This window comes from Buteo buteo, chromosome 27, assembly GCF_964188355.1.
Source record: "Buteo buteo chromosome 27, bButBut1.hap1.1, whole genome shotgun sequence".
NCBI lineage: Eukaryota > Metazoa > Chordata > Aves > Accipitriformes > Accipitridae > Buteo > Buteo buteo.
Genome location: NC_134197.1, coordinates 3656713 through 3684249, shown reverse-complemented (window position 1 = coordinate 3684249; position 27537 = coordinate 3656713). Strand labels below are relative to the sequence as shown.

Sequence of the window (27537 nt, the reverse complement as noted above, 5' to 3'; positions counted from 1 at the left end):
GGCGAGGAGGACCGGCGTGCAGGTCCCGCTCAGCAGACGTGGTGCTTTAGCGTAGCAGATCCGAGCTGACCTGCCCGGGGCTCCCGCAGTGCCGGAGCTCTGCCGAAATTGCCCCAGCCACCGCTGCACCGCAGGCTCTGGGGGTCATTTTCCAAGTCGAGCTAATCCCGCTTGCAGCATGGTGTGCCTCTCATTTGCTTCTGGTACGTCGCCTGGTTCATTTGCAATCTCACCCTCTCTCTAGGCGCCATTCACCAGTAACCGCCCTCCATAACCGTGTGTTTTCTCTTAGCATGTCCCACTAATCTCTGTGCCACGGAGGCCATTCTCCCGCTGCCCACGTCTCCTTTGCCTGAGCATCGCACCCTTTCTGTATGCCAGATGCCCGCCACCTCCCTCCCGCCCGCGTCCGACGCTGTCTGTCTTTTGTCTCTCCCAGAGTCTGAAGGAAGGCCTGACTGTGCAAGAACGCCTGAAGCTTTTTGAATCCAGGGACTTGAAGAAAGACTAGTTCTCCCCGCTCCGCTTGACCACGCGCACCTCCCAGCTTGAGGCAGCACAGCACCAGCACCGTTTGTCTCTCGTTCCTTACGACTGTCCTCGCTGTCGTTCGTCTTGACCCCCCCGACGGGACCCGGCGCCGCGGTGGCGGTGCCCCCCGCCGCCCCCTCACCTCCCCAGCTCCTTTCCCTGCTTGTGAGACGCTCCAGAGACTGAGAGGGAGAGGAAGGGATCGGGGTGGGGTTTTTTTTCCCCCCTCTCTTCAGCGCTTTGTAGGAGAATCCTTCCTTTACTGTAAACCATTACACTAAGTGTCAGTATTAAGGCTCAGTAGCCTGTTAATAAGCTAGCTCTGTCGTACCAACCGTTTTGGTATGCAAGCAGGGCCTGGGTGGTATCTGCCATACCTAGCTCTCACTGCTGTCAAGAGACCCAGTGCTCAGAGCACACCAGGAGCCTAATCTAACCATTGATCTCGATTGCATTACTTGCACCTACAAGGGGGGGAAAGCCTGGGGGAAGCTGTCGGGGAGCGCAAGTCCGTGCCGGCGTACGCAGCCTGGAGGTACAACACTGACATCTCGCTGGAGAAGGATGCAAGAAATGATTCTCCTGCCCCGTGACTGTGCCGTATCGTGAATGTAGGCGATACCGAAGCCCAGCGAGCTTTGGTGGCCGCCCAGGTGGTTGTTATGGATAGGGAGCTGCAGATACTCACGTGCACCGTCGAGTCCGCCCCATCGGCGTGTCTTTGCCTCCCGTCTCGCTGGTGGTCGGAGTCGGTGTTTCGGGGGCCGAGCTGTAAGATCACTTTCTTGCCTCTGTTAGATCAAGCCCAGCACTCTCTTTTTTTTTGCTGTTACTCCCTTCCTCTCATTGAGTCCCGTGTATCCCAGGGTCTGTGCGCATGTGAAACTCCCTTTTCCTAGTCAAAGGAAAGTAGAGTAGAAAGTAGAGCCAATATTGACTGAAAATGCACAGTGCTCAATGCATATAATGCTCCTTTTTTATCAGCTTCTTGAATTCAACTCTTCTTGTCAGCAGGGCAGCTCCTATTTTAATTCTTTAATCTTTTCCTGAAATAAAAATCTCAAAACCAGTATGTGCTTCAGACCTTCTCAGTCCTAATAGCTTTTGTATTTAAAGCATACAATTTAGCACCATGAAGCCGATAAACAGATACAAACTAAAAGTGAGTTGAGGGAGCTGGTAGCACTAGATAACAGCACACGGCCAGCCGAGCAGAGGCTGTCTTCTAGAAGAAGCCTACGCTGCTTTGCAGCGGGGCTGCCCAGGCACGGTGGCTTCATCCTGGGCTAAATTTCAAGATGCCACCTGTAAAGACCCCAGGTCCTGCCTCACCGGGAGCAGAGCTGAACCAGCGCTCTGCCACGTTGGCTTCCCAGCCCCGTTCTCGCCGAGCGACCCGCATCGCATCGGGCTGGGCTGTTCAAGATACGCCCTAGCCTTCACGTGGAGCAAAGCTTTCTCTTGTCTTTCGGGCCCTTGACGCGTGGTTGAGGCAGGCAGCTCTGTGTGGTTTCATGGCTGATTTGGGGTCCGTTAGGCGGGCGGTACAAGTGCAGCCGTCAAGAGCAAATTCTGGCTGCAGGTCTGAAGCGGTGAGCGCCGCGGGGCTGGCGACGGCTCTGTAATCTGTGCCTGGGTGTACATGGAAGTCCTGGAGCTAGGAGCAGGGTAGGAAAGATGCTCAACTACTTGGATACAAAGGCTTTTCCCTTGTCAGCAGGCACGTGCCCTTTAAGATGTTTTGATGTGCAGCCACTTGCCCTAATCTGAGCTCACCGTAGTGCTTTCCATAATCCGAGCGTTGGATGACCCAGGAGCCTTCCCAGCCATGATGCACCTGGACTGCCCCTCCGATCAGCCATTCCCGGGAGTCTCCGTGCTGCTCCTTGCATTATGTTTGCTTTCACCCATCAGTCAGCAGCTGCCTTAGTCCTCCTCCCGTCCCACCGTGGAGGAATGTGGCCTGTGTACCCAAAGCTGTTCGCCATCACCTTCTTGCCTGCATGATGGGAGTCCAAACTGGGGAGTCCCAAAGTGGAAATGGGCACCTTGGGGCTGTGGAAATAACGGCACTCACCACGCTGAGCTAGCTAATGGCCATCCGAAGCAGACTGTTGATGATAAACCCATGTATGTTGGTAAGACTTAGCAGTGGCTTTTTAGAGCCATGGCATGGGGTCCTGCTTCCCTTCCAGCTGAGGAGATCCAGATGCAGCTCTCCCTGGTTGTAGCCCTTCCCAAATTCAGCCTTCTCCAGGTCAAGTGTGCATGTGTTGTGCTTAGAAGGCCGCTTATGAAGAAGAGTGTCCTTTCTCACTGGTCGTGTGCGGGGTTTCTCTCTTTCCCTGCCGGCATCTTGCACTTGACTGAAGTGAGAGGTCTGGGTCTCTGGTGTAACCTCACAGTTGGGTGAAGGGTGCGTGTTCAGGTCCCCACGCTCACAGCAGCTGGGAACGTGGCACTTCAGTGGCATCTACGAGCAGTTAAAGGCAGTCTTTAAGTTAAAGCAGGGACACCAGCCCGGCCAAGCAGGGTAGATTGCAGGACCAGCAGAGATGTCAGTGCTGTGGCCCAGGTTCATTTAAATTCAGGCTATTACTTGGGTGGGAAGGTGACTCCATCCACTGTGTTTTGTATATTGTATATGCCTTTCTGACCGTGTCAGGAGATGGTCCCCTGGCCCAGGTGCCTGGCTTGGTCCCATCCAAAGTCATCTGTCCAGCTCTGAGCAGGGATAACCTTTACACTTCATCCCTGGCTGCTCCGGGTCCGTGCTGAGCTCTGCTCTCTGGCAGCTGTGATCTCCTGGCAGAGACCTTGGGACACAGCATTAGGACGACACGTAGGCCTTGTCATTGTCATTGCTCTTCCTTTACAAGACGTCACTGGTTCCAGGAGGACGCCCTCCTCCTCCTCTTCTCCCAAGACATACGGTGGGACTTCGTCCTTTTTATTCAACTGAGCAGAACATGCGCTGGTCTCCTTCTCACCATGTGGACCCTGACCTTTCTTACGTCCCCTAGCAAATCTTGCTTTTTCTTTGCATACTTCATTTGCTCAGGAGCACTTATTTTAAGTGCGAGGACTAGAAGTTATGTACCTTGCTATTTGCCTTGGCACATCAGTGGTGTAGAGAATGCAAGACGGACCCTTTCTGATACAGGATCATGCCACTGAGCATCTTGAGGCTCCCCACAGAGGGATGTTTTCTGCTGTACGCTTGCTCGTACCAAGAAATCCTCTCTTGCAGCTTAGTGTCCTGCCTCGGACTAGGTATTGAGCCTGACGAGTAAGAGCCCTTGATTTCTTTGCCAGTGCTCCTGCTTTGAGCCTTGTTTCTTAACATAGAGAACAGCTGGGTAAGTGCAGGGCACACAGAGTGATCAGGTGGGGATCATCCCCAGCTTTTGACTCAGCATGTGTAAATAAATACATTGATAGGAAATTTTTTTTTTTTAAAGGAATGAGGATGGGCAGAAGGGCACTGCAGTGTGTTGGCAAAGGTGGCAGCACTTTGGTGGTGGATAGTGCAGGAAGGCAGAAGAAGGTGCAATAAAAATGCAGTGGCACAGGGAGCTGTGCAAAGCACACGGGTACTGAAGACAAGGAGGGTTCAGAGATGTGCTTTCTGCTTGTGCTTGGGCCCTAAATTGCCCTGTGAAGAGAGGTTGTGGGGGGAGCATTCTTATTTACACATCTAAAAATATACTGATGTTTAGTGTGTGGGGGGGAGTCACCCAAGAACACTTGGACAGCTCTTGCTCCTTTCCCATAGATGTGCCCATACACTAAGCAAGAGATCATATATAACATCTGGGCCACTCGTGTCAATTCTTCACCCGAGGCAACGCACACAGTGTTTTGCATCTCTCCGGTGAGGCACTGCCAGGGATCCAGCACCAGCTGGAATGAAGCTGCATTTTGTTCTCCTCTTTCCTCTAGTTTGCTTTTACCTTATTGTACAGAAAACATCAGTCCTCGCATCACCCCCTCCTCCCCTTTAATGGACTCCCTGAAACAGCTGTAAAAGGATTTGAATTGAGGTTTGCTAGGACTTCTGTAGGAACAGGATCAGACCTGGGGCATCAGCTAATCAGAGGTTTGCTGTTGGGGAGCTTTTATTGAATACATATGGGCCAGCTTCTCTGGACCTTCAAATAGCTGAGAAAAGCAAAACAGGCAGGTTTGCTGGGAAAAAAACCCTGGCACTAACTACAGGTGTAGCTGAAATAAAATGTGTTAGATGGCAGGAGGACAGCCGCAGGGAACACAGCAATGCCTAACAAGCCACATCAATTAATCTTACTGCTGAATTTCATGGGTTTAAAATATTTATCACTAACCAAAGAGGTGTTTTATGAACATGGTGGTGGTCTCATATGCTTTAGCTTGTAGGAGCAGCCATCTTCCACTGGGGAGTTAGGCTCCTTGGAAAATTAAAACAGAGAAACTGGCTCTGCTGTACAGAAGGTGCATCAGGGGCTGAGCCACGACTTCTTGGCATCGTCAGGATCAACCTCCCGCTTTGAGGCAGCACTTCAGCAGGTGGGAACGCTGTGTACGATGTCTTACAGCAGTAGCTCTGTGTTCTGGTGGTCACAAAGAGGAGGAGGAGGAGGAGGGAAGATGCTGTGGTATGCAGACAGCTGTTCGTAACTACTGCTGCAGGCTGTGCTCCAGGCTTCGGGCTCTGCTCCGCTTGTATTAAGCATCTCTCCAAAGCAAGAGGCAGTACATTACCTGCCTTTCCACTAAAGAAAGAGAGAGAACCTGCAGCACCAATAAACAGCCAAAAACTGGAATATCTCTGCAGAGCAGTACTTTAAGGGGGGGAGGGGGAAGAAAGCCAGCTGGAAAGCCTTTTCCTGATAGCAATGGCCCTTAGTTATCCTATTGCTTCTTCCTGCTCCAGGCTTCACCCATCTTTCAACATAAATCAGTGGCTATTTAAATTAGAAAGTGTGTGGAGAGGGAGGGAAAAAATACGAGGAGGAGAGGGCCAGCTCCCTGCCTGCTCCGGAGGCTTTCGAAGTCCAGCTGCATCGTCCTGCTGCCCAGCACGGTCGCTTGGCATGACCCTGGCCCCGGGCTTCGCCTTTTGGTGTGGTCCTGGTGCCCGCGGTGCACAGCGGAGAGAGACTTTGTAGGTATCCTGCTTCAGGTGCTCGCCAGCGCACCATATATTCACTGCGTGACACGCGAAATGCAAGCTGCTGCGTTTTACACAATTCGACACTATTGATAGTACTGAAATGTGAGGTCTAGGAAAAGTGCAACGAAGGTGCAGACACAGATGCCTTCTAATTGGCTCCAAGTAATTTTTTTTCCTGCGTAAAAATTTTCCTACCATTTGCACCGTTTCCCCCGAATCCTTCTTTAAATGTGACCTTTTCTTTGCTCACATATAAAAAAAGAAGCAAATTGTGTTCATTTGCTTCAAAACTAGAATTGTGTGCTGACTTGCAAACCAGAAGTCTTTTTTTTTTTTCTGTAACAGAGATGGACTGGACTGCATTAATAGTGCTGCTCCCAGCATTGTAAAATCTGTCACTTTTATACCAACTCTATATGATTGCACTTCCACTAGACCTTTGCATTTTTTTCATGGTTCGGATGCAGTACTTAGTTTGTCGTGAACACTTAAGCACATGCACGCTTGGTGTAGCTTGCTTCTCCTCTGTAATTTTTTTCCATTTTTGTAGAAAAAAAAGCTTTGTTATTCTTCTCTTTTAAAAAAAGTAATTTAAAACCTGTATAGTATTCAAAGCACGCAATGTAAATATTTATTACTCAGAAATTAGTGGAGGGTTCTCCTTTGTGACTAAGTTGTGGTTTTGATTTTTAAATCTTGTTCTAACAACACAGATGTCCCATGCGCGGGTTGGGAGAGGAGCGCCGAGTGTAATGTGTCCAACCCACTCCCTCTGCCCTGATAAAATGTTTTGTTTTGATGACTGTTATAAATATCTTTTCAAACCTTTTCTGCTGACCTGTACCTTTAGTTTTGAAGATACCTGTCCAAAGATTGTGTATAGTCTGTTTGAGAACTGTAACCTTACTGCGCTATAAACTTGGGGTTGGTTTTTTCCATTCAGAGAACTCGGTAATCTTGTATTCGATAGTGGCATTAAGACCGTGCACGTGCAAACTGTTGTTATACAGCGCAGCAGCAGCTACTCGGTTGCAGTGAGCGCAGCGAGCCCCCGGCTCTGGGAGGCACCGGTGTAATGCTGTAACTCGCTTGCACCGCACATTCAAGATGCTCTTGGACTTTACAAGGGACCGAGAGACCCCGCTGCACAGACACGCATCCTACAGCAGCACAGACGTGCACTGTAACTTAGAGTATGTAACTTTAAAGATAATTTTCAGTACAACTTAGTTACTACTGAGTTGTACTTACATGATCCTGTGACACAAACCATTTCTTACAAGAGGATGCAAATGTACTGCTGCAGGAACAGGGAGCACCAGGCTGGAAACAAGGCAGGCATCAGCCCTGCCTCAGTTTGAGACTACTAAAAGGAAACGAGGGTGTGGGATTTACTAGCAGAAACCTGATGAGCTGGACAAGTTGGTACCAACTGAACTAAGCCAGCTGGCCATGAACTCGTAAATAATGAGTGAGTGCAATTACAATTATTTTCTTCATGCTTTCTTCACACGCTGCCTGTGTGCAGGATTGACAAGAACACTCACTCTTTGTTCTAAACTAGAGACAGCAAAGTACATTGTAAAATACTAAAGGCTATGGTAAGTAGAAAGCAGATATGAATGTGCGGTCTTTGATCTGTGTCCACCCTCCTGGAGTTCTGGATAACTTGGGAGATTTTAAAGAATCATTTATTTGAAAGGATGAAGTTTTGGGGAGAGAGAAGGAATCTCTGCAAGTCTGTGGGTAGTATCTGAAGTGGCACTGGCCGTTCAGGTGCTAATGGTCAGTGTTCCTCCATTGTCCTAACAAGAACAGAAAGCTTGCCTTAGTTCTGTCTGAGCACACCTTTAACTGACAACTGACCCGTAACCGAAGAGTACTCGTTCTGCATTAAAACCACGCACGCACCACGTTCTTACCACGTGTACTCTGCAAACAACCCAAAGGAACTGTGAATAATGAGGATGCAAGACTAACTTCCCAGTTTCTGTGATGACACAACGCAGCAGCCAGCCCTCCGCCTCCGACCTGTGGATGTGGCCGAGGGGAAAAGCGGCAGCGGAGCAGGGAGAGTGGTACCCGGGCAGCACTGGGATGCTGCAGCCTCACGGCTACTGGAAATCCCTGCGGCTCAAGCCCAGGAATGGTCACAGCGGGACAGTGGGGAGGAGGAGGAAGCACAGTTGTCCTTGAGCCCTGTCCATCCATAGGGCAGAACAGCCTCTTCTAAGAGGCATTTTCCACACGGATCAGTCTGGGAAATAATGTCTCGCGCGTGGTATTTTCCCTCTGCAAAGGGGAATGGGTGTTGGAGGCTCCAGTTTCTCCGTATGTGTGAGTTCCTCTGTCCTTCCCTTCTCCCTTCCACTCAGTTTGTTTCAATGCTTTTTTAAGAGCCACTGTTCCCAATCAACTGCTCACCGTAATAGAAATGTCACTTTTTCTCACAGTATTTATTCCTTACAAAATGTCGTGTGACATGCTAGGTTCCCATGGATGTAGCTGATCATTTTTATTTTGTAAATATAATTACCTAACTTTACATTAACTATATCGTAATAAACTATTTTTGCACCACCCTTTGCATGCTGTGTAGTGAGGCATTTCTTTCAAAAAGGCCACTACTACGGGAAAAACGGAGCAGAGGCCAGAGCCTGAAAATGAGTGAGCTGTTTGCTTTCGTAGTCACACTTGACAAAGAAAATGCAACAGGTAGCATTTTAATAGCAACAACATCTTTAAAGTAGTGTAAAGTTAATGCTGCTGAACGGGATTTACTAAGGAATGACCTTCCTCAGCTTCTTCCATAGTTGCTACACCACAGATAACTAATGCTTTTTCCCCCAGACCCATGCCAACTTTCTCAAACAGAACAGATCAAATCTGCAATCTGTTGGTTACTCCATGTATCCTAAATAACACCTAAGGATCTACAGGAATTTCTTAATGATTTGGCTCTTTGGAACATCCAACCCACAAGGACTGTCTGGAGTGCAAAAACCAGAAGATGATGTTGAGGTTTTCTGTGAAAGTAGTTTATTTAATAGTGCCAGTCACAGCACTACTGTATCAAGCAAAACTGGTAACAAAATGTTAAGACCTTTTTTAATTTTGAGAAATTTTGAGGCACTTCTTTATATTTGGTATAAAGTAATTCTTACACGGACGCTATTTAGAGTTTTGAAATTCTTAAGTTTACAGCCATCTGTGTTCCACCCTGAGCTGTAGGGACAGAGATCTTTCTTACCTTCCTCCCTTTTCCTCTTCACTGTCCCCCACCCTGCTGCTGCCAAAACAGGCGGCCAAAGTCACCAAACCAGACCAGGACACTGTGTCCCACCACCTGAATGAACCGGGGTTTCCCTCCACCGCTCCACTCTGAAGTCAGTGACCAAACTCCAGCCATGTCTGCTCTCAGGACAAGACCAAGTGATCCCAAAGAACTGTTTCTCCCATTTTCCAGATTTACCTACACTTGCTTGCTGGAAGATGAGCTGTCATTAGTATCTGTTCTCATGCTTTTACGCTGGAGCTCTGCTAATCTTAAACCAAAGGAAACGTGTACACAATCAAAACATACTTCTAATTTCTGCCTTCGTATTTCCCACAAATTTCCTTTTACAAACTTCCAACAGTTAATGCCAACAAGAAACATAACTAAGGTGCTTAATGTCTCTATCCAAACTCTAGGGCTGCTGCAGCCCTCTTAACTCTTCTTTAGAGTTACTGACATAGAGGAACCAATGGGCTACAATTCCATTCTGCAGTATCCCAAGTTGGAAAACGTCCATTTCACCGTTGAAACACCTACCCAGCACCATATGAACACACCTTGTCTGCGTCAGGGCATGGCAACGAGCCTGCCTATAGTTTTAAGCTCTATGAATGCAGTCCTATCACAGCTATCCTCACAAAATGACTCACCAAACAGCTGGGTCATTCCCTCTAGCATGGGAATGACCCACAGCAAGGAACCTGCGGCACTTTAGGGTAGAGAGCACTTTGCTTCTCTGGAGGAGCTTACCTAAATTACACCCAGGTGGATAATACAGTGATGTCTATACATAATAATAAAGTCCATGAATGCTATCTGTTGAGTACTCCACCAACCCTGTGAGGCAGCTTAATCATTTGTTGTCTTTGGAAAAAAATCTGTAGTTGATGGGATTGTACTCTTCCCAAATCCTTTCAAACTCATCCAGAAAAGGCTTCACGTACTCGGCGTCCTCCACGACCAGCACGTTCTCCCGGTTGTTCTGGATAGCTTGGGTGGTCCAGTTGAGGGAGCCTGTGATGAGCATCCTCCTGTCCACGACAGCAAACTTGTGGTGCATGTAACCGTTCTCCTGGTCGTGGCGCACCTGGATCCCTACAAAGACACAACCAGGCCTTTCAGCGGTAACCGAAGCTGTCACCCGGGCCGCAGCCACCCCGAGCGCCGCGCCCTGCCCCGCACAGCCCCCTCGCCGAGGCGAGGCCGCCTCACCGGCGTGCCGGAGGAGGCCGATCTGGGAGCCCGGGAGCCCCATGTACTGCGCGTCGGTGACGACGCGGACCCGAACGCCGCGGCGGTGAAGGAGCTGGACGGCGCGGCCCAGCTGCGGGCTGGAGAAGGCGAAGAGGCAGATCTCGAGGGAGCGGCGGGCGGAGAGAAGATGGCGGAGGAGGCGGCTGAGGGAGCCGTCGCCCTGCGGCAGCGGGCAAGGGCAGGGCCGGGCCGTCGTTCCGAGCCCCGCCGCCTCGGCCAGCAACCCTTCGGTGCAGCTGGGCCGCGAGGGGAAGAAGAGCACCTCGCGTACGGGGGGACGCCGCCGCCGCCAAGCCGCCACCGCCAGGGCCAGCACCGCCGCGGCCGCCGCCGCCATCGCCAGTCCCGCCCGCCGCGGCTGCTGCGCGCCCGCCGCCCACATGCCCCCGGCCGCCTCCCCCCGCCCGCTGCCGGCCCGGCGCATGCGCAGTCGCTCCGAGCAGGCGAGCGCGGTGATGGCGGGAAGTTTCCTGAGGGGAGCCGCCGCCGCCGGGTGTCGAACGGCCCCCGAGCCGACCGCCCTCTCGGTTCAGGGGGGAAGCTTGGGCTGCTTCGGGGTGGTGGCGGGGGGAAAAGGTGGCTGGGTGCTTCTGGACGAACCGAGGAGCTGCTCCAGAGCAGGCTGCAGCTGACGCTAACCCTTCCCCAAACACCAGCCGGCTCCACTCCATCTACTCAAGGGATCCTTTAAGGCGGATCCAGCCCGGCTGAGGGGACAGGGGTGGCAGAATTAAGGCAAAAAGGCTTTGGCTCTAAGTGCAGCCCAAGCAGCTGATCTCGGCCCTGTCAGCCTGCAGCTGCGGCGCTCACCGCTCCCACCTCCCTCCCAGGTACACGCTGCTCGGCCACGCAGAAAAGGAAATCACGCCAGAATAAAGAAAGATCCTGCTTTAATCAGTTTGTCTTTAAGGCGTACCGTTTAGAGGGAAGGAGGGTGGTGAAAGATGGCTGCAGACAGGCTTTTTTGTTAATTAAGTAGTGCTAAGAGGAGCGTGCACATTCCAGCTATCGCTGACGGCAAAAGGAGCGCCTGCGGCCCAATCTGCGAGCTGTGGGAACTTGCCCAGACAGTTATTTGGCAATCCCATGTATAGATCTGTTCTGGCAGGCGAGCGCAGCTGGTTTTAGGCTACGCAGGAGCCCTGGGTTCACAGACTTCAGCAACTCTCCCCCTTCTTTCCTGTGGGTATTCTACACGTGTTAAGTTAGTGGTTTCCCTCACCTGGCTCAAAAACTATGTTACCCAGAGCCTGGCTGTCTGTGACACAGCCCTGTTTCGGACCAGAACACTGCGTACAACTGACCGCTCACACAGGCACGTGGAAGAAGGAGGTGAAACCTCAAGCCTGACCTTGCGATCACTGTTTTGGAAGAAACCACACCTCTGTTCAGAAACACGGGCTTTGCTAACGGGTGCTTATGCACCAACCGCAGGTTAGACAGAGACTAGGTTTTAATGTTAGGATTGCTTGGGAGAGCTATTCTTAAACAGAAACAGTTCAGCAGTCAAGAAGGTCTAAATGCCAAATAATGTCTTACCTGTTGTGTTACACAGCTCTGAATTGGACCAGAATAGCTTTCCAGTAGAAGAATGAAGAGCACTAGATCACGTACAAGGCAGCCATAAGAGCAAGCACCAACCTAGCACTGGGAATTCTGATTTTCTAGTCCATGCTTTTCTAATTACTTCTGTCACTTTTATCCCACTGGCAGTGGGCTTTGTTCTTCCCTCATGACTAGCACCCAGCACAGACGAAGCAAGATGCATGTATTATTCAAAGCTTCCTTTCCTGTGGACAGAGCTTGAGCACCTCTTTTGTCTCATGTTTCCTTACTGACAGTTGGGAAATGCAAGCCTTTTTGCAAGCCCTGAAATTAAATAAGTGGTTAGTTTTTGAAGTAACAGAGTAATGCCTTTTTCCAAGCATCTGTTTGCAGTTTGAATATCCTGCAGATGTTTATGTCCAGTCAAGCATTTTCAATTAATGTATCTGAGCATCTCTTGCTCCGTATGTACAAGAAACTAATACATACAAAGTTAAGAGGAAAAGACCTGTTAAATTCTGTAAATTAGATCAAGGCCAAGATGCAGGAATTACCTTGTGGATCAACTGCTGCTTCCCCCACCCCAACACACACACATTGAAAATCAACACAAAACTAGGCTTTGTCCATTTTACAAAAATAGCTCTTAATGAGATTTAATGCCTGTCGCCATTTTACAGATGTTCCAGACAAAAATCAACCTGCATATTTTATATATAAGAACAGAACTCATGACAAGTTGGAACATCCCCTCTGAGCTTGAGTCTTGTTTGAATGAGTGTAGAAGGTCACCTGGTAAAACCTGCCTCTAGCTTGTTAAAAATGTCTATAGTAACGTCAAGTTTTCCCAATAATGATCCAGAAAAAAAAAAAAAAAAAAGATAAAAAGACTTCACAACAGAAACAGTAATTCCTTACAATACAGATAAGGAATATCTGTTTAGGTAATTAAAAAAATGCACCAATGTTTCCATGAACTATTAAGCAAAAATGGCTACTCTAGAGTTATATAAGAAGGGAGCACCTACAGGTTGGATCTTTTCTGCTTAATTTAATTACGAAGCTAGAAAACTATTTCTGAAGACAGAGGAACACCAGCAACCTTATCCTGGTGAGGTTATCTTCATTACCTGGAAGTTTTGCAACCACAGGCAAAACAAGGCGAGTATTTTACCCTCTAGAGAGGCAAGCAGGCTGCATTTTGAGACTTCTTATATTACAATTCTCCCTCCCAGACAAGATTTCCGAAGCAAATGCTGAAACTGTCTCAAGTTAAGATATAAATAAATAAAGTGGAGTGACAGGACTCTGATAGGATATCCTGCCTTATGCTACAGCAGAAAATAGTCTCTTCTTAAATCCAAGCATAAAGTGGTTCGAAGTAATTTACATGTGAGCCATACCCTGTGACGTGTCACTTATTTTTGGTTCTTCTCTTGCACATTTAGGAGATTTATGTGGGATTCGGAGAGATTAACTATATTCACTCTCAGGAGTTCTGGACGTTGTCACAGGTATCCGAGTCTTGCCAATGAAATCTAAACCCGAGGTCTACTGCCACACCATAATGCTTAATGATGACAGTAGGGTATCTTAATTAATTCCCGCTGATTCTTTGAGTGTTGCTGTATTTTAGTCTTGAGTGTGGAGGTCTAGATTTAGAGCTGAGTTTCAGGACAGACAGCAGCATTATTTATTAGCACTTATTAATCCAGTCTCACAGCAATTGGAAAAGACTCGAGTCACTCTTCAAGTTAGTTTGAGGACCAGAAGAATAGTGATGAAGTTTCACTATCCGCCTAATGCACATGCTGCAGGCTCAGCAGTGGTAACTCGGGGTTCCCTGCGATTATCTGAAGGCAGCAAGTGAGGCTGGGCACCCTTTAGTTCCGGGACTCTGAGGACGTTGGGCTGCGAACTGTTGACATCAGGTGGGACTTGTATGTCTTGCTCAGGCCAGTCATCCAGAACTTGAGAAGCTTGACATTGTCCTCCTCTGCAGCTCCCAGAATGCTCAGCAGTTTTTGGGTATCCTCCTTGGGTCTGCTGTCCACTTTAGTGAATTTAAAGAGGACCTTCACTTTACTGCAGAAACAAGAAACTCCTGTCACTACTCCAACGGACTTGCATGCATCAAACAGGAGCGAGCAGTAACTGTAGCTTCTTTTGGTACCTACTGCAACTAAATGTTAATAAAAGCTTCAAACAATATTCCATGGAACCTACTCTCATGCTTTGAATGAAGAAGGTGGGGGGAAGAAGAGTACAAGAAAAGGGGGGATTAGTTAGGGGGATTACTCATTTTCAGTAGTAATATGCATAGTTTTCGTTTGTTTTTTTCATTCTAGCGGAAAGTAAAACAATTAATTGTGACAACTGAGAATCTCCCTGGGAGACACACCTACTGCCCATCTGGCCTTCAGGTAAATTCACAAAATTGTAATGTTCCATGAATTATTTCACACGACTATCTGGTCTTCCTTTATAACTACTTGCACCTTTGAAATGTAGTGCCTGAAGGTGCAGCCATGACATCTGTTTGGCATGTTATCTGTACTGGAATATAGCGCGCATTGACAGGCATAGATGTATTTGCATACTTAATCCTCATAATGTATGTAAGGCAGACAAGTATTGTCACGTAGGTAACCTACAGATGTGTGAACTGAAGTGTAAAGGTTAAGAACTGCTGAAAGCCAAAAAGAGAGAGTTAGGACTAGAGTAGAAGGACTTTGATATTCTTAGCTCCCAACAGCAAAGCCAACTACTATCAATACTACAGCAGAAGTTACCTGACTACAAGTTTGTCCTGTACTCTGCTGTAACCATTCCAGGATTAGTGCCAAAGCTGTTTTCTCTGAAAGCAATGTAGTTGTACTTACTTCATCCATTCCTCCTTCAGGCAAACAAGGCACTGATCCACAACATCTACAGAAAGGTTCTGGTTGGTCAGGGCAGCTTCGATCTTGTTCAAGATTGTTGGGCCAACTACAAGTTCAGGAAGAGGGGAAAATGGGTGAGAAAGAGGACACACATGTTATAGGTTACCTGCTCACACCCTGACTAGTAATTGTTATCAAGGACTAGTCCATTTATTCTGTGACCTGGGCCTGAATACCTGCTGGAATTACAGACAAGAATACACATTTGTTCTACCTCTTACTCTGTTCAAGAGCACTAGCCTTCACTCATGTTTCATAGTACTTTGGTCCGGTGCATTAATGCAGCTTCCTCTGTATGCAGAAAGCTACACTATTAGTAACAGCACAGCCAATTTCAACACAGAATTTGGCTTGATTAGTCATAGACAATAATATTCCTCCAGTCAGGTAGAAACATACCTATTCTACAAGGTGAAAAAATATACCCCCCAGTGGCCTGCCTTGATTTAATTTCGATGGAAGAGGAGCTGAAGACCATCCCACTAGAAAAACACCTGACCCAAGAAGCAACATGGAATTTTGTGAAGGATCCTGGGATCTGCACACAGGGTCAGGGGCCTTTGTTTTCTTCAGACCCCCTTTTAAACTGAAGGTGTTTAGATTTTGTTGTTTCGAGTCCCATATCAAAAGCTCACTAAACAATGCAAAGTTATGAAAAATCTTCATGCCTTGTACAACATACATCCATATATACAAAAATATAAAACCTCAACTTCAAAGTCTCCACTTACTCTTGATTTAATGTTCCTCTTGTTAAGGGCAGTTCCAGGATATAGTATAAAAACAAACGGACAACCAACCCAAGGCATTCCTTTCCCAGACCGCTTTTTGGAATTCCCTAGTAGGCTATTTTCCCAGCAGTCCGTGGCCTAATAAGTTTGATGCTGTGGTGGAGAAAAGACCTTTCAGTAACTATTTTTGTCCAGAAGATTCTGGACATGCCACTGGTTGGGTGGAAAGTAGACTACTGTAATTATACACGTGGGATCTACAACAGAAAGAACACTACAGAGAGAGTAAGTCTCTGCTTTGCATTGCACCTGTACGTTCAGAGGACAGAGCAGAAAGGATTAGTGACCTGCCATGTGTTTTGAGACAGTCAATGAGGCCAATCCATCTAAATGAAGACTTCCCAGAAAACATGAGACTGATGGACCTGACTCAAATCACACCTAGGTGCCAGTAATCAAGTCCTTGAACAAAGTAGGCAAAAAAAAAAAAAAAAAAGTCTAGGCATTTCTGTATCAGTCATACTTGTCTATCAAGTGGAACACAGGAGATGAGTAATGTCACAGTCCTTATAAGCTAGACATACTCAAAATAAACACACAAGTATTCCAGGATAGAAAACATTCATTGTGGGTTACAGAAGAATTTCCCCATAATTGCTACTATACTCATTACAGAATTCGTTACTCATTTCTGAAAATTAATAAGCAAAATGCTGATCTGGTAAAGCAAGCCCTTTATAATTAAACAGACCTCAAGTAACAGTAACCCAGTTCTACTCAGACTTCTTTAAGGGCCAGTACATGAACAGCATAAAAAAAACCCAGTTAAAAGATCAAGATGATCTTTTAACCTCAGTGATACAGGTTCTTTCTGCTTTCAAATCACCCACCTCGATCTGCTGCAACAGGGCTACCACTGGTGACAACAAACTCATACTTGTTGAGGGACTGCTCATCATCAAACAGAGTTGGGTAGAGACTGGACCGGGTAGCAGTGCGAACTTCCACAAGGACCGCAAACTCTAGAGCAACAAGAGCCCAAAAGAACGTGAACTGTACGAGCCCAGATTTTAAAATACAGCTACACACCCTGCTCCGAGAAAGCACAGCTCTGTCAGCTTACAATATTTGGCCCAGCATTAATTAATGTTTCCTCCACAGGCACCAGGACTGTCAGCTATAGTATGATCAGTGCTTAAAGCAGGTGTCACACCTTTCAACTACTGCGCAGGCAAGGGTATAGGGAAAAAAAAAAATTAAGCAGTACAGGTTTTGGTTCATGCAGCATTGTTAGAATATCTGCCAATACTTAATTTAAAAAAAAAAAAAGAAAAAAATCATCTTGTGTCCTTTAACATAAGATGATAGGGAAAGAAGAGGGTTCTACAACAGGTTCTTACCAGATGATAATATGTGGGATGGGATTTGGACATGCGGGCTAAGCCCTAGGAAGTTACACCGATAAGCCTCTTCGTACTGGTCACTGTAGGGGATGATCCGCACACAACCAACAGGCAGCATAGTCTAAAGAAGGAAGTAAACATGTCAAGAGAAACACTGGAGCTAAACCAGTAAAGTACCATTTTCTCCCTGACATCCAGGGCCAGTCAAGACTTCAAGAACTGCTCAGGCAGATGCTCCTGATTTTGGGTATCAGAAGTATCTTACTCAGCTTGAAAGACTATGCAGTTGCCGAGGTCAACGAAGACATCCAAAGGTTGGGCGTTTTTTTAGGTTTGGTTTGGTTTTTTTTTTTTTTTTGTTGTTGTTGTTTGTCTCTATTCCCCAAACCACATCATTTAACACGCATTCTCCAAAAGATTACATGTCGGAGACAGCCTGGACTACTACAGAAATATATGTAAAAATATGCAGTCAGGAAACAAAGGAAAAGGTTTCTACCCGTAGCACATCAAAAGCAGATTGGACAAGATCCATGTCTCGAGCTTTCCAGATAACCTGGTTCCCCATCAGAACATGCCAAGCCAGCATGCGGAATGCTGATGCCCCAAGAACCTGGAGGGAAAAAAAAAAAAAAAAGAAAAAAAAAAGAAAGAAACCAAAAACATTCTGCATTGATTATGAAAATTAGTGAAGTGTCCAGTTTGCCCTGTGAAATACATGAGTGCCACCTAAGAAAATGGCTAGAACTGAACAGCAGAAACAAACATGAAAATTTAGCAGGTCTTGTGCACAGAGCAATAGCTCTAAACCACAGCACCAAGATCAAGTATTTCTTTGACAGGTGCGAAAGGCATCCGACTATCATGGCAAAGCGATATTCGCCCCCATCTCTGGTTTCAAGAACAAACAGCAGCAAAGTACCACTTTGCCAACATGCCTAATCAATGATCCAGTTTGCTATCGAGCACATTAAGAGAACAACAGTTTCATTTCTAGGTTGCTCCAGATTCTTCAGTGCTCTGGCTAGACTGCATCAATCAGCCCACTTGTTGGCCAAATTAGCAGTTTTGTTAAGATGGACACGGGCCTGTTTGGAATGGGACCGAACAACTTCTATTAGATGACAACAACTTTCAGGCATTTCTCTGATCTGGGTTATGTTCACAATAGTGATTCAGGCACAGAAGATGAAACAATGTTCTCACACAAGCCTCCAAAGGCACACACTTGCAATACAGTGATGTAGTTCAATAGCTTCAAGCATTCTAAATTGGGAGACAGTAGAACAAAAGGAGGCTAAAGACATAAAGCAGGTATTTGTCAGGAGTGTCCAGGAAAACAAGCTGGTGTGAAAACAGACTGCGGGTCAAATGCACTGAACCTTCCCCCTCAGTCAGGTAACTTGAAGCACTAGATAAAAGCTAGATCTGTACACAACCATTTGTTTTGTTTGTCAAGGATTTTTTTCCCTCTGAAACACTTTTGGTTTAGGCAAATAATACTTGGCTTTGAAGATGCTGCACAAACTCTGTATTAAACTACTGTCACTGCTCTTGGGAAGATGAAAAGCGCAGCATTTGAGAGAAATCATATGATCCCTTCCCACAAGACTGATGATCACTAGAGGCCCATGTGATCTCAGAGGAAGGGAGCGTCCTCAGAGATGTAGTTAACACCGTGGTACTAGCTGTGCAGGCACTGTGTTGAACAGAACCAGCAAAGAAGTGCAGACTGCAGGAAATCAATGCATCTTTTCAAAAAACATTACCAGGAGAAAAGAGGTTGCTAGCTTGTGAATGCAGCATCAGAGTAACTGGTCCTCTCTTACCTGTCTCATATGCCTGAGAGAGCGAAAGACAGACAACCTTCTGTGAGCTACATTCCAGCTATTGCAATCTGGCATCAGAGATGTTTCAGTTGAGCATTTAGATAGTTCCTGCCCTTCCACAACATCTGGCTGGGAAGAAGGCTTCTCTTCTTCCTCAGAACCATCCCAGCCTTCCGACTCTTCTTTCAGATCTAGCAAAAAAAAGGCAGAGTGGTCATAAAAATTGCTGCTCTCTAGGAATGGGAACTGCCTTAAAAGTGCCTACACATGCTGCAGCCAATTGATTTTGGCTGTTTGTGGGAAGACAGAGTTCAGAACACAGTAACTGAAAGTACTAGCATCACAGACACACCTGAAGTGTTAATGAAGTTTATTAGTTCAGATATAAGATAACCACTGAAAGGTCAAGAAGGAATTTTCATCTCCTACAGAACACAAAGTCACATCTTTTGACCAGCTACGTGTTCTATATCCATGTTTTAAAGGTCATGGCCAAAGCTTTGAGGCAGGTTTTGTAGATTCTAGTCTAAATGGATTAATAAAATAATTCAATGCAAGAAAAAATTATGGTCCTTTATATTACAGAAGTTTTGTAGAAAAAGGAGCAAGAAGTCCATATGTTGTGACTGCAAATTCTTCTGGCTGTAGAGATTCACTGGGAGGGCCAACTCAGCCAGAGAGAACAATAATCACAATGATGCAACATTGCTACTCAAGTAACAAACACCACATGTGTGTGCAGAGAGCCTACGAGGCCAAGGGCCTTGATTTCACATTCATGTCAGAGTCATCTCCATATGAGAGAGTGCATCAGGTACTGCAGAGACTATCACTAGGGTAAAGTTGATGAGAGATGGCTGTGCTTATGATGCTGATGAAAAGACTTGGTGTTTTACTATCCAAAGCGTTCTCAGAGGGTTTTCCAGCTCTGGAAACGTCTATCTCACCTGCAAGTTTTTCCATCTGGACAAGTGTGTCTTCTGTTGGTGCTCCTTCCAGAAGCTTCTCTGTAAGTCGGCTACCACAAGCTTTCAAAAGCCTGGAGATGTCGAAAGAAAGAGAAATAGTGTTCATTAAGCCTGCTTGCTAGGTGCAAAAAACTTGGTGCGATGAGGTCAACAAAAAATCCAACCACCAACCAATTTCTGTCTCCTTTCAACACATCGCTATGCTTTCCTTGGTGTGGTAACTATCAACACATCTTACAATCACTGCCACTCAAAGTCACCGAAAGGCCTACCATTTTGCAATTACTTTGTGCAACATACTTGTTCCCCATCCAAGTCACATGCCAGTGTTGCAACTCTCTCTGTGGCATCTTTCCAGGGAAGTTGGATGAGCAAGTCAGGCACTGGAGCAACTGGACTCCCACAGACATACTACTGTGCTAAATGGCTGCACCTCCCACACTGCCTGTCGCAATACACAGGCACTTCCAGGTGAACAACCACTGTATTTCCGACATACAACACACTGGGTGTAGGAGCATCTTTTCTTGCTATCTTCCATACTTACTTTTGTACTGCAAAGCCCTTCCATCTAGATAGACATGGCTTCCATTAGTAGCCACATCAGTAGGTTTACTTCACAGCAACAAGAATTATTTTTTTTTGTCCTAAAGGCATCAACAGGCTGCTGTCTTTCTGTGCTTAGCTCCTTCCCATTCAGAGACTACTTAGCAAAGTCCAACTTACTACGTCAAGAAAAAATACCCAAACACTCAAATCACATTTCCACCCTTTCAGAATATGACAATATTCTCTTCATGATGGAGTTGTAGAAGCTAGATACACAAGTGGCATTACCAAGCAAAGGAAGTATGCAAACATGCCCACAAGTTTTCATCGTTGGTCAGTGACGTTAAGGAGCGGGCTGCATTGCCGTTCCGCTGGTGCAGGAAGGGAGTGAAGGCTGTGTTCATCCGCTGGGCACGCTGAGGGCACCCATACTGCTCTGCTTCAAACACCTACATCACAGAAGAAGAGCAGTATGAGAGACTGAAGAAGATAAAATGCTTACCTAAAGCTGAGCCAAAAAACGCAACAAAAATACGAAGTGAAAAGGCAGCGTCGCAGACCATCATCCAAAATACATTGTAAATTACGGGAAAAGAGAGGGAAGGGACATCTTATTCTTCGATTGACTAAAATTATCATTAAGTAACACTTGTGCTCCAAAACCATTGTCCTTCACAACTTTAGTCACTTAAATTTCTAACAGAGCTACTGTCTAGCAGCTAGGTCTGCAAAAAATGTTACAAATGGCTTAAAATGAGAGAGGCACCCTTCTCTCCTACACCCCCCAATTCACACCATCCTCTTATCCCTTTTGTCAACCTTAATGACCACCCTGGCTCCAAAGAGCTGGATCAGCTTTTTGACTCAGCTGTAAATCAACTACCATAAAGTTTTACTAACGTTGAGTCAAAAGGACTCTGTGCACTGACCTACCTTAAGTGCTTTGCCCTGAAGCTCATCAATGATGCCTCTGATTTTTCCCAACAAGAAAGGCCAGGAGTTGATGAGGTAAATCCGGTCCATCATGATAGTGATGATGCTGTACCAGCGCTGGAAACCTCGAGCCAGGCTGTCTTTGATAAAGAAGGTGTGGCTGAACACAAAACCATGCTGTTCATCTCCGAAAAAAATAGGGCCTTCACGTCCTGGGCAGACCTGAAGGGGAGGGACGTATACACCGAAGTAGTTAAGCACATCATGCAGCCGAAACGATAATAAACTGAACAAAGCTTCTTGCTCTTTATCACATACTTGGTGAATAGCCTTTTTCAGGCTAATATCCAAAACCCAGGGTCAAACAGATCTCCAGAGGTACCCTACAAACACTATAAAAACTTCAATTTAACTGTATTTTAAGAATTCAGGTCTATACAACTACGACACAGGATCAATCTGTAAGATTCTCCCTTCACTTCCATGAGATACTGAATGTTAATGGTCTACAAAGATCAAGTATTTCTTGGCACTAAACAACAGATTCCAATTTTTTACAAAAACAGTTTATCTTACAAAGAAAAACAATAAACACATAGGAGCAAAAAAAAAGAAAGGGAAATTTTTGGTCTCACGAGCTGAGAGGAATGAACCCCCAAGGTTATCAAAGATCAACCTTAAAAATTACCATCAATCTCAGAATGAACAGACTTGTGTGTGTCTGTCTTTCCACCTCCATTCCCTCCTTGTTTCAGGCTGCACAGAGCAACCAGGATCAGCAAAGCACCATCTTGGATTTGAAACAATACATAAGGCCATAAACAGGTTTTCTCCCTGTACTCCCAAGGCAGTTACCTCACAGCTCAGACTGCGAACACAGGCCTGGCGCACGATGCTGAACAGTTGGGGGTGGTTTGGGTGTTGGTGACTGACGTACTTGATTGAAGTTTCTTTGTCGTGGCTGACATATCCAGGATGTCCTCCTGCAAGAGAGCGGCAACCCTGAAGATAGAAAAGCAAATCCAGCCATAAATGAGCATGCAGTTATCTAAGGTTTCCAAAGGCCTCTGCATATTCCCTTCAAAAAGTAGGGAAATGTTACTTACACAAATAGATAAGAACCCAAATACTTAGCAGACAAGAAATATGAGTCAGGGTCAGGATTTGAACCCAGCTCCTCACACAGGACTCTGTGTGATACACTTCCCCTACTCTTATGCTCATTTTTCACTATTTAATTTAATTGTGAACTTGGTGCTGGCTCTACAAGCGGTAAAATTTGGTTAACAGCAGCTGTGAAACCAACTGGCCTAATAAAACTGGCCATAACCTAAAGGAAAGTAAATAACAAATACCTCAGAACAAGTACTAATAGTAGACAAGCATGAGAACAACAGAGAACATACATTTTCTCTATTGTTTTAACTGCTTTCGCATTTTTTTTGTTTCCTAATCAATACTGCTCTCAAAATTACTATTAATAAATGACCAGATCTAATCTAACAAAGTAAGTGCTCTTCAAGGATGAGGAAAGCACTTCTCAGCCACAAGAGAATAACAGATCACAGGGCTTAAAGAGACCTCAAGACACATCTTGTCAAGATCTATACACTCCACAACAGTTCCTTCATCCTCTTGTCATGGATCATTACAGTTCATGAGGACTTAGAGGTCTTCTGGTACTAGCAGTCACATACAAAACAAGTACACTTCACTTTTTTTTTTTTCTCTCTTAAACAATTCAATTTGCCTTAGAGATTCCAAGAGCCCTTTAGTTAAGCCAAGGACCACTGATGTCCGCATGCAGACCTTCACACTTGCCTCACACATGTCTGACTTCTTTGGCCCTGGGCTGCTGGAATCGGCGCTGGCACCTTCCGCTGGGCTGTGTGAGCGGATCCGGCTGCTCATCTGAATACCACCTTCCTCCTCCTCTGCCTGCTCATTCTGTCCAGAGATGTCCCCGCTGCTCGCGCCTTGGGGAAGCGGTGAATGTAGAACCTCAGTACAAAAGAGGGTGCGAGGACCGTGGAGCTCACAAAAATGGCAGAGGGCAACAATAGCATTCATAGTGAGAGCTCAGCACATGCGCCAGGCCTCCTGCAGGCAAGGGAGAAAGCACACACTATCAGCACAGCAGATATTAAAGCATCTCTTAGGCCCGACTGATGCCAGCCCTGCTCTGTATCCTTCTAGGAGTGGCTGGCCTTACGCTTAGCCTAAGCGACCAGCGCAACTCCACCACGCAGTGCCCTGAAGAAGGACGAAGCCTTCGTGCCCTGGTGGGACGGGACTAGAGCAGACAGATCCCTCCGTGCCCGGGTCCCTGCCTCTGAGCCGGGTATACCGCAGGTCCCACGGTGGTGGAACGGGACTGGGCCGGACACCCCCTCCCCGTGCGCGGACACCTCCGGCCTTACAGGGACAGGCTGGGGTCTGACAGACCAGACCTCCCTGCCGGGCCCGGCGCAGCTTCCCCAGAGGCCTCAGGCCGCAACGGGTCGGGACCGACCCTGCTCAGCGTCCCCAGACCCGAACGCCTCAGGCCCAGCCGGACCCGGACCCGGACCCGGACCCGGACCTGGGCCGGTCTCCCCTTCCGGGCCCCGACCTCCCGGCTCCGAGACCGGCCCAGCCCAGGCTCCCCGTACCCGGACGCCCACGGCCCGGTCCCCGCTCACCGCGGCTCCGGGCTCCCCCGCCCCGGCCCGTCCCGTGTCAGCGGGCGCCTGACACAGACTGACCCACCGGCCCGTACCATCCCTACCGGCAGATGGGGGGGGGGGGAGAAGAGGGGCAGACAGCTTCCCGGCTGCCCACCCGCCGCCGACAGGGAGCGGCGAGAAGACGGAGGAGAAAGCGGCAGAGTGAGAGGAGGAAGAGGCCGTTCGTACCGCCGTACCGAGCCGGTCCTTCCCGCCGCTGTCCCGAGGAGCCCGCTCCCCCCCACCCCCCTCCCCGGGTGCGGCAGTGACTCGGCCCACGGCCGCCCTGTCCACAGTGGCTGGGCAGAGCTATTACCTCTAGACGAGAGGGGGGAGTTGAGAAGATCCGGAAGAAGCTTCCTTCCTTCCCTCGCTATCCCCTGCCCCACCGCAGAGACCGGACAACGGTGTCGCAGCCCCGAGAGCCGAGAGGGGACGAGCCGCCGCCTACAACCCCGCGGGCGCCGCACCGGGAGCGGGCTCCGCTCCACAACCACCCCCCCCCCCCGCCAAGTAGTGCGGGCCGCATGGCGGGTCACGTGACCGGCGGCCTCCCAGAGGGGGCGCGGGGCGGGCCGTGCGCAGGCGCCGTGCGCGGGCGGGGCCCTGCTGAGGCGAATCGTCCGCCAGCGCCCGGCCTGGGGCGGCGGGTCCCGGGCGGTGGGAGGCGGTTCGTAATCGGGTCCCGCAGAACCCCTTTTCCCCTCCCGTGTGCCCCCCCAGCAAGCTGGGCCCCGGTTCTCCGTTAAAGACACTTGAGTGCAAGGACGGGCGGCAGCCATCATCTGCTTTAATTCCTTAAACTACTTAGAATGTGAGATTAAGGCAGACGAAGGCTTCCATGAAGTATTCTCGTTCCCCACTCCATTTATAAAGCAGTTGTAGTACGAGATTTACGCAGGTGAAGCTCAGGTTAGAAGGGTGAAGGAAGGGAGCAGACACTGGGAGTTACAACAAGCCAGTTCTGGGCCCTTCAGTAGAGATCCCCTCTCCATTAAACTACTTCAGTTTTTCTTTAGGGTATCAAGTTTTATTAGAGGATTATTCAGCTCTAGAAAACCATGATAGATAAACCAAAGTCCATGTGAACTATTAATCCTTTCAGGCTTCAAATATACTACTGGATTGCTCCCCCCCCCTTCCCTTTACAGTGGAGTTTTAAATATCCAAGTCTGAACAAAAGCAGTAAATCTTCCACAAGGTAACAGCATAGATCATTCGGCTGAGGAACACTTGTACTTAAATCCCAAGAAAGACCAGCTATCACTGATACCACTACAATATATGCCTCTGGATCCAAGCAGCCATGCATGGACTAATAATTATGCCTCTAAAGAAAACGATACTCAGATGGTCATCAAGACAGACGATTATTGTAACACAAAGATCAGATATGAATGGAAGCGTTTAATCCAAAGTCCAGCTAATCCTGGAGCCCATCTCGGTCAAAGACCTGTAGCAGCACTTCCCAAGGAAGGCACGCTGTTGGCACAAAAAGAACTACGATTTCTACTCAAGAGCGCTCAGGAGAGTTCCAAGAATCCACCAGAAAGGCTTGAACAACTCCTGAGCAGACAACTAGCAGCCTCTCGCCAGTCAGCCAGAATCACGTGTCCTGAGAAGCGACAAGAACAAAAGACCCTCCCAAAAAAACAAAGGAAAAGCCAAATACAGAAGACCTACTATCTCATTTAAGACAAACTAAGAAGAACGACTCATTTGTTATCTTTATTTTCCAATAGTACATTTAAACAACTTCTCAGGACTAAGCTCCTCAGCCAGGTTGGCCATGCAGAAAACATTTCCTAGGTTATACAGATCGCCTATGACAACACATACAACGGGTCGTGGTTGTACGGTAGACTGGAGAAGGGAAGTTGTAGAGGAGGAGGCAGCTGGAGTTACGCAAAAGCATGTGGAGCAATGGCAGTGCTACAGGTGTGTTAGCAGAGGTCACTAGCTGCGGCTCCTCAGTGGCACAAAAAGAGGAGGGGGGCTGTACACAAACAGCTTCTAACCCTTTCCTCTAGACACATGTCCAATACCTGCTAATAATAACTGAACTAGAGACCCCTCCTGTGGCTAAGAAGTGTAGTTGCATGTCTAATGCTACCTTCAGAACTGCATTTTGTATCTTTTGCTAATTAAGATGCATGGAAATAGGAGTTAGATACCAAAGCATGCACTCAGTACTTCATGAACACATCTTGCGGCCATGCATGACAGGAAGAACTAGCCACAGGACCTTTGAGAGTCTTAAGTTCTTATATTCGATCAAAAGTCCTTCCCTGCAATAAATACAAATGAAAACCAGAGAGCTCAAGTGTTCTCAAAGTGTCTCAGCTGACCACAGCCCATGCAATTAACTCCAAGACTTGAAGGAGCTACTTCATTAAAAATCTGACTTAATTTCAACAGTATCTCAAGAACATGCAGATGCCAGACCCTATGCATTTATCAAACTATTACTTAAAAGCCCTACCCTGAAGCACTTTCGGTGAACGCTTTATCTACTGATTCTACAGGTGGGACCCGACTTTGAATTTTCAACAGCAATCGGAGTTTAACGGCACAACTATCCACGTCAGAAAAGGAACCGTAGCAGTCTCTAACTTTAAAAGCATTTGCCCTCTTAAAAATCAGCTTAAGAAAAATAGTGTAATATATAATTTGAAACTATTACATAGCTATTTCTACCATCCTTTTGATGTGAGGATGGATTTATTTTATTCACTTTAGGCAAAAAGGAAGAGAAAATGTAGCTGCTATTTGCCAGCTGCATATATTTGTTTGCTTCTAATTCCACAGAAAGCCATCCTGCAGCTTCCAGCAGGGAAGTCCATGCTCCCTAATAGGAACTAGCGGTATAAAAGCTCAGCCATTGCAAAGTGGACATTTCTGGTTCTTCTCCAACATCACTAAAGCATCCTGCATACATTCTCCTCTGGCAAGTGAGCCCTTGGCAACGGAAGGCGAGCCATCCACATTTTTGTATAGGTGGCAGTTTGGGGTTAGTCATTTGCAGTCCTTTCTATGACTACCACACATGGTTGTAAACACTTTTGACAACCCAGCTTTGTGCTTGAGCCCACAGCATTACTAATCTACTAATTTAATACTTCCACAGTACCAGAGAGGAAAATTGCATAAGCATGTTCAGCACTGAAATCACTGCAGAAATAACTAGGAAAAAAAACCCCTTCAAAAATCATAAATATCTTTAATTACAAGACTAGTAAGGCAAGTTATGAAAAAATCCCAAGGTTTTGCTTTTAAGATCAGGTGTAACAGTTGCCTGCAAATATGGAAGTCTCTATGATAGGAAGCACAAGTACTCAGTGGTGAACTACTAACACTATGGACCTATGCTGTGTTCAATACTAAACTGCTATTTTATACTTTTAAAAACATCATTCACCACCTAGACAACAACCTGGGGACATATTTTCTACTAGAAAGCATACTGCTGTCACAGAGGCTCTGCTAGAATTAAGACACCAATTTTAAGTGAAAACTGCAACAGTTCTGTATCAGCACTGGAAGCACAAATGGAGTATTTTCAACCATGGTTGACCTCAATACATACAAGCTTCACGCAGCAAGAGCAAGAAATGCTTAGCTCCCACTTAGACTCCTGAAAAAAAGCTGGCAGGTTAGCAGTAGCAAGCAGCTCCTAGTCAGGCGTTTAAGTAGGAAGCACTGGATGCCGAGCTCCTCG

General features: G+C 47.0%; 3 protein-coding genes across 14 annotated transcripts in view; 1 reads left to right on the top strand and 2 right to left on the bottom strand.

Moving 5' to 3' along the window:
* MPRIP (myosin phosphatase Rho interacting protein) overlaps nt 1-8268 on the top strand; it is an 88399-nt gene extending 80131 nt beyond the window's left edge. For all 7 annotated transcript variants that reach the window (XM_075058902.1, XM_075058903.1, XM_075058901.1 and 4 more), the window contains one exon: nt 440-8268. In XM_075058902.1, coding sequence (XP_074915003.1) covers nt 440-511 — 72 coding nt within the window. In that variant the 3' untranslated portion in view covers nt 512-8268. The remainder of the gene's footprint in view (nt 1-439) is intronic.
* Nucleotides 8269-8386: 118 nt separating this feature from the next.
* On the bottom strand, nt 8387-10605 carry PLD6 (phospholipase D family member 6). The gene is made up of 2 exons (XM_075058911.1): nt 10173-10605; nt 8387-10055 (listed from the first exon to the last, which is right to left on the bottom strand). The coding sequence occupies exons 1-2, from the start codon at nt 10594-10596 to the stop codon at nt 9814-9816; spliced, it is 666 nt and encodes a 221-aa protein (XP_074915012.1). The 5' UTR covers nt 10597-10605; the 3' UTR covers nt 8387-9813.
* A 1794-nt stretch (nt 10606-12399) lies between these two features.
* On the bottom strand, nt 12400-24301 carry FLCN (folliculin). Of its 6 annotated transcripts, none has more exons than XM_075058907.1 (12): nt 24136-24301; nt 22924-23214; nt 21970-22116; nt 21115-21336; nt 20470-20630; nt 19612-19703; nt 18665-18855; nt 17335-17448; nt 16833-16956; nt 16323-16454; nt 14642-14747; nt 12400-13844 (listed from the first exon to the last, which is right to left on the bottom strand). In XM_075058907.1, the coding sequence occupies exons 2-12, from the start codon at nt 23182-23184 to the stop codon at nt 13643-13645; spliced, it is 1752 nt and encodes a 583-aa protein (XP_074915008.1). In that variant the 5' UTR covers nt 23185-23214; nt 24136-24301; the 3' UTR covers nt 12400-13642. The 6 variants fall into 6 exon arrangements, with proteins under 6 accessions (XP_074915008.1, XP_074915007.1, XP_074915006.1 ...); XM_075058906.1 differs by lacking the exon at nt 24136-24301 and adding an exon at nt 24009-24075; XM_075058905.1 differs by lacking the exon at nt 24136-24301 and adding an exon at nt 23796-23881.
* Nucleotides 24302-27537: the final 3236 nt, after the last annotated feature.

What these genes read in the sequence shown, in the direction of transcription:
- PLD6 (XM_075058911.1), bottom strand. Translation starts at nt 10,596, where the DNA reads ATGTGGGCGGCGGGCGCGCAGCAGCCGCGGCGGGCGGGACTGGCGATG. An exon ending in CGGCCTCCTCCGGCACGCCG is followed by an intron (nt 10,056 to 10,172) that starts GTGAGGCGGCCT and finishes GTGTCTTTGTAG; the next exon opens with GGATCCAGGTGCGCCACGAC.
- FLCN (XM_075058907.1), bottom strand. Translation starts at nt 23,184, where the DNA reads ATGAATGCTATTGTTGCCCTCTGCCATTTTTGTGAGCTCCACGGTCCT. An exon ending in TGTGTGAGGCAAGTGTGAAG is followed by an intron (nt 22,117 to 22,923) that starts GTCTGCATGCGG and finishes TTCTATCTTCAG; the next exon opens with GGTTGCCGCTCTCTTGCAGG. An exon ending in TTGCATACTTCCTTTGCTTG is followed by an intron (nt 19,704 to 20,469) that starts GTAATGCCACTT and finishes CGACATCTCCAG; the next exon opens with GCTTTTGAAAGCTTGTGGTA.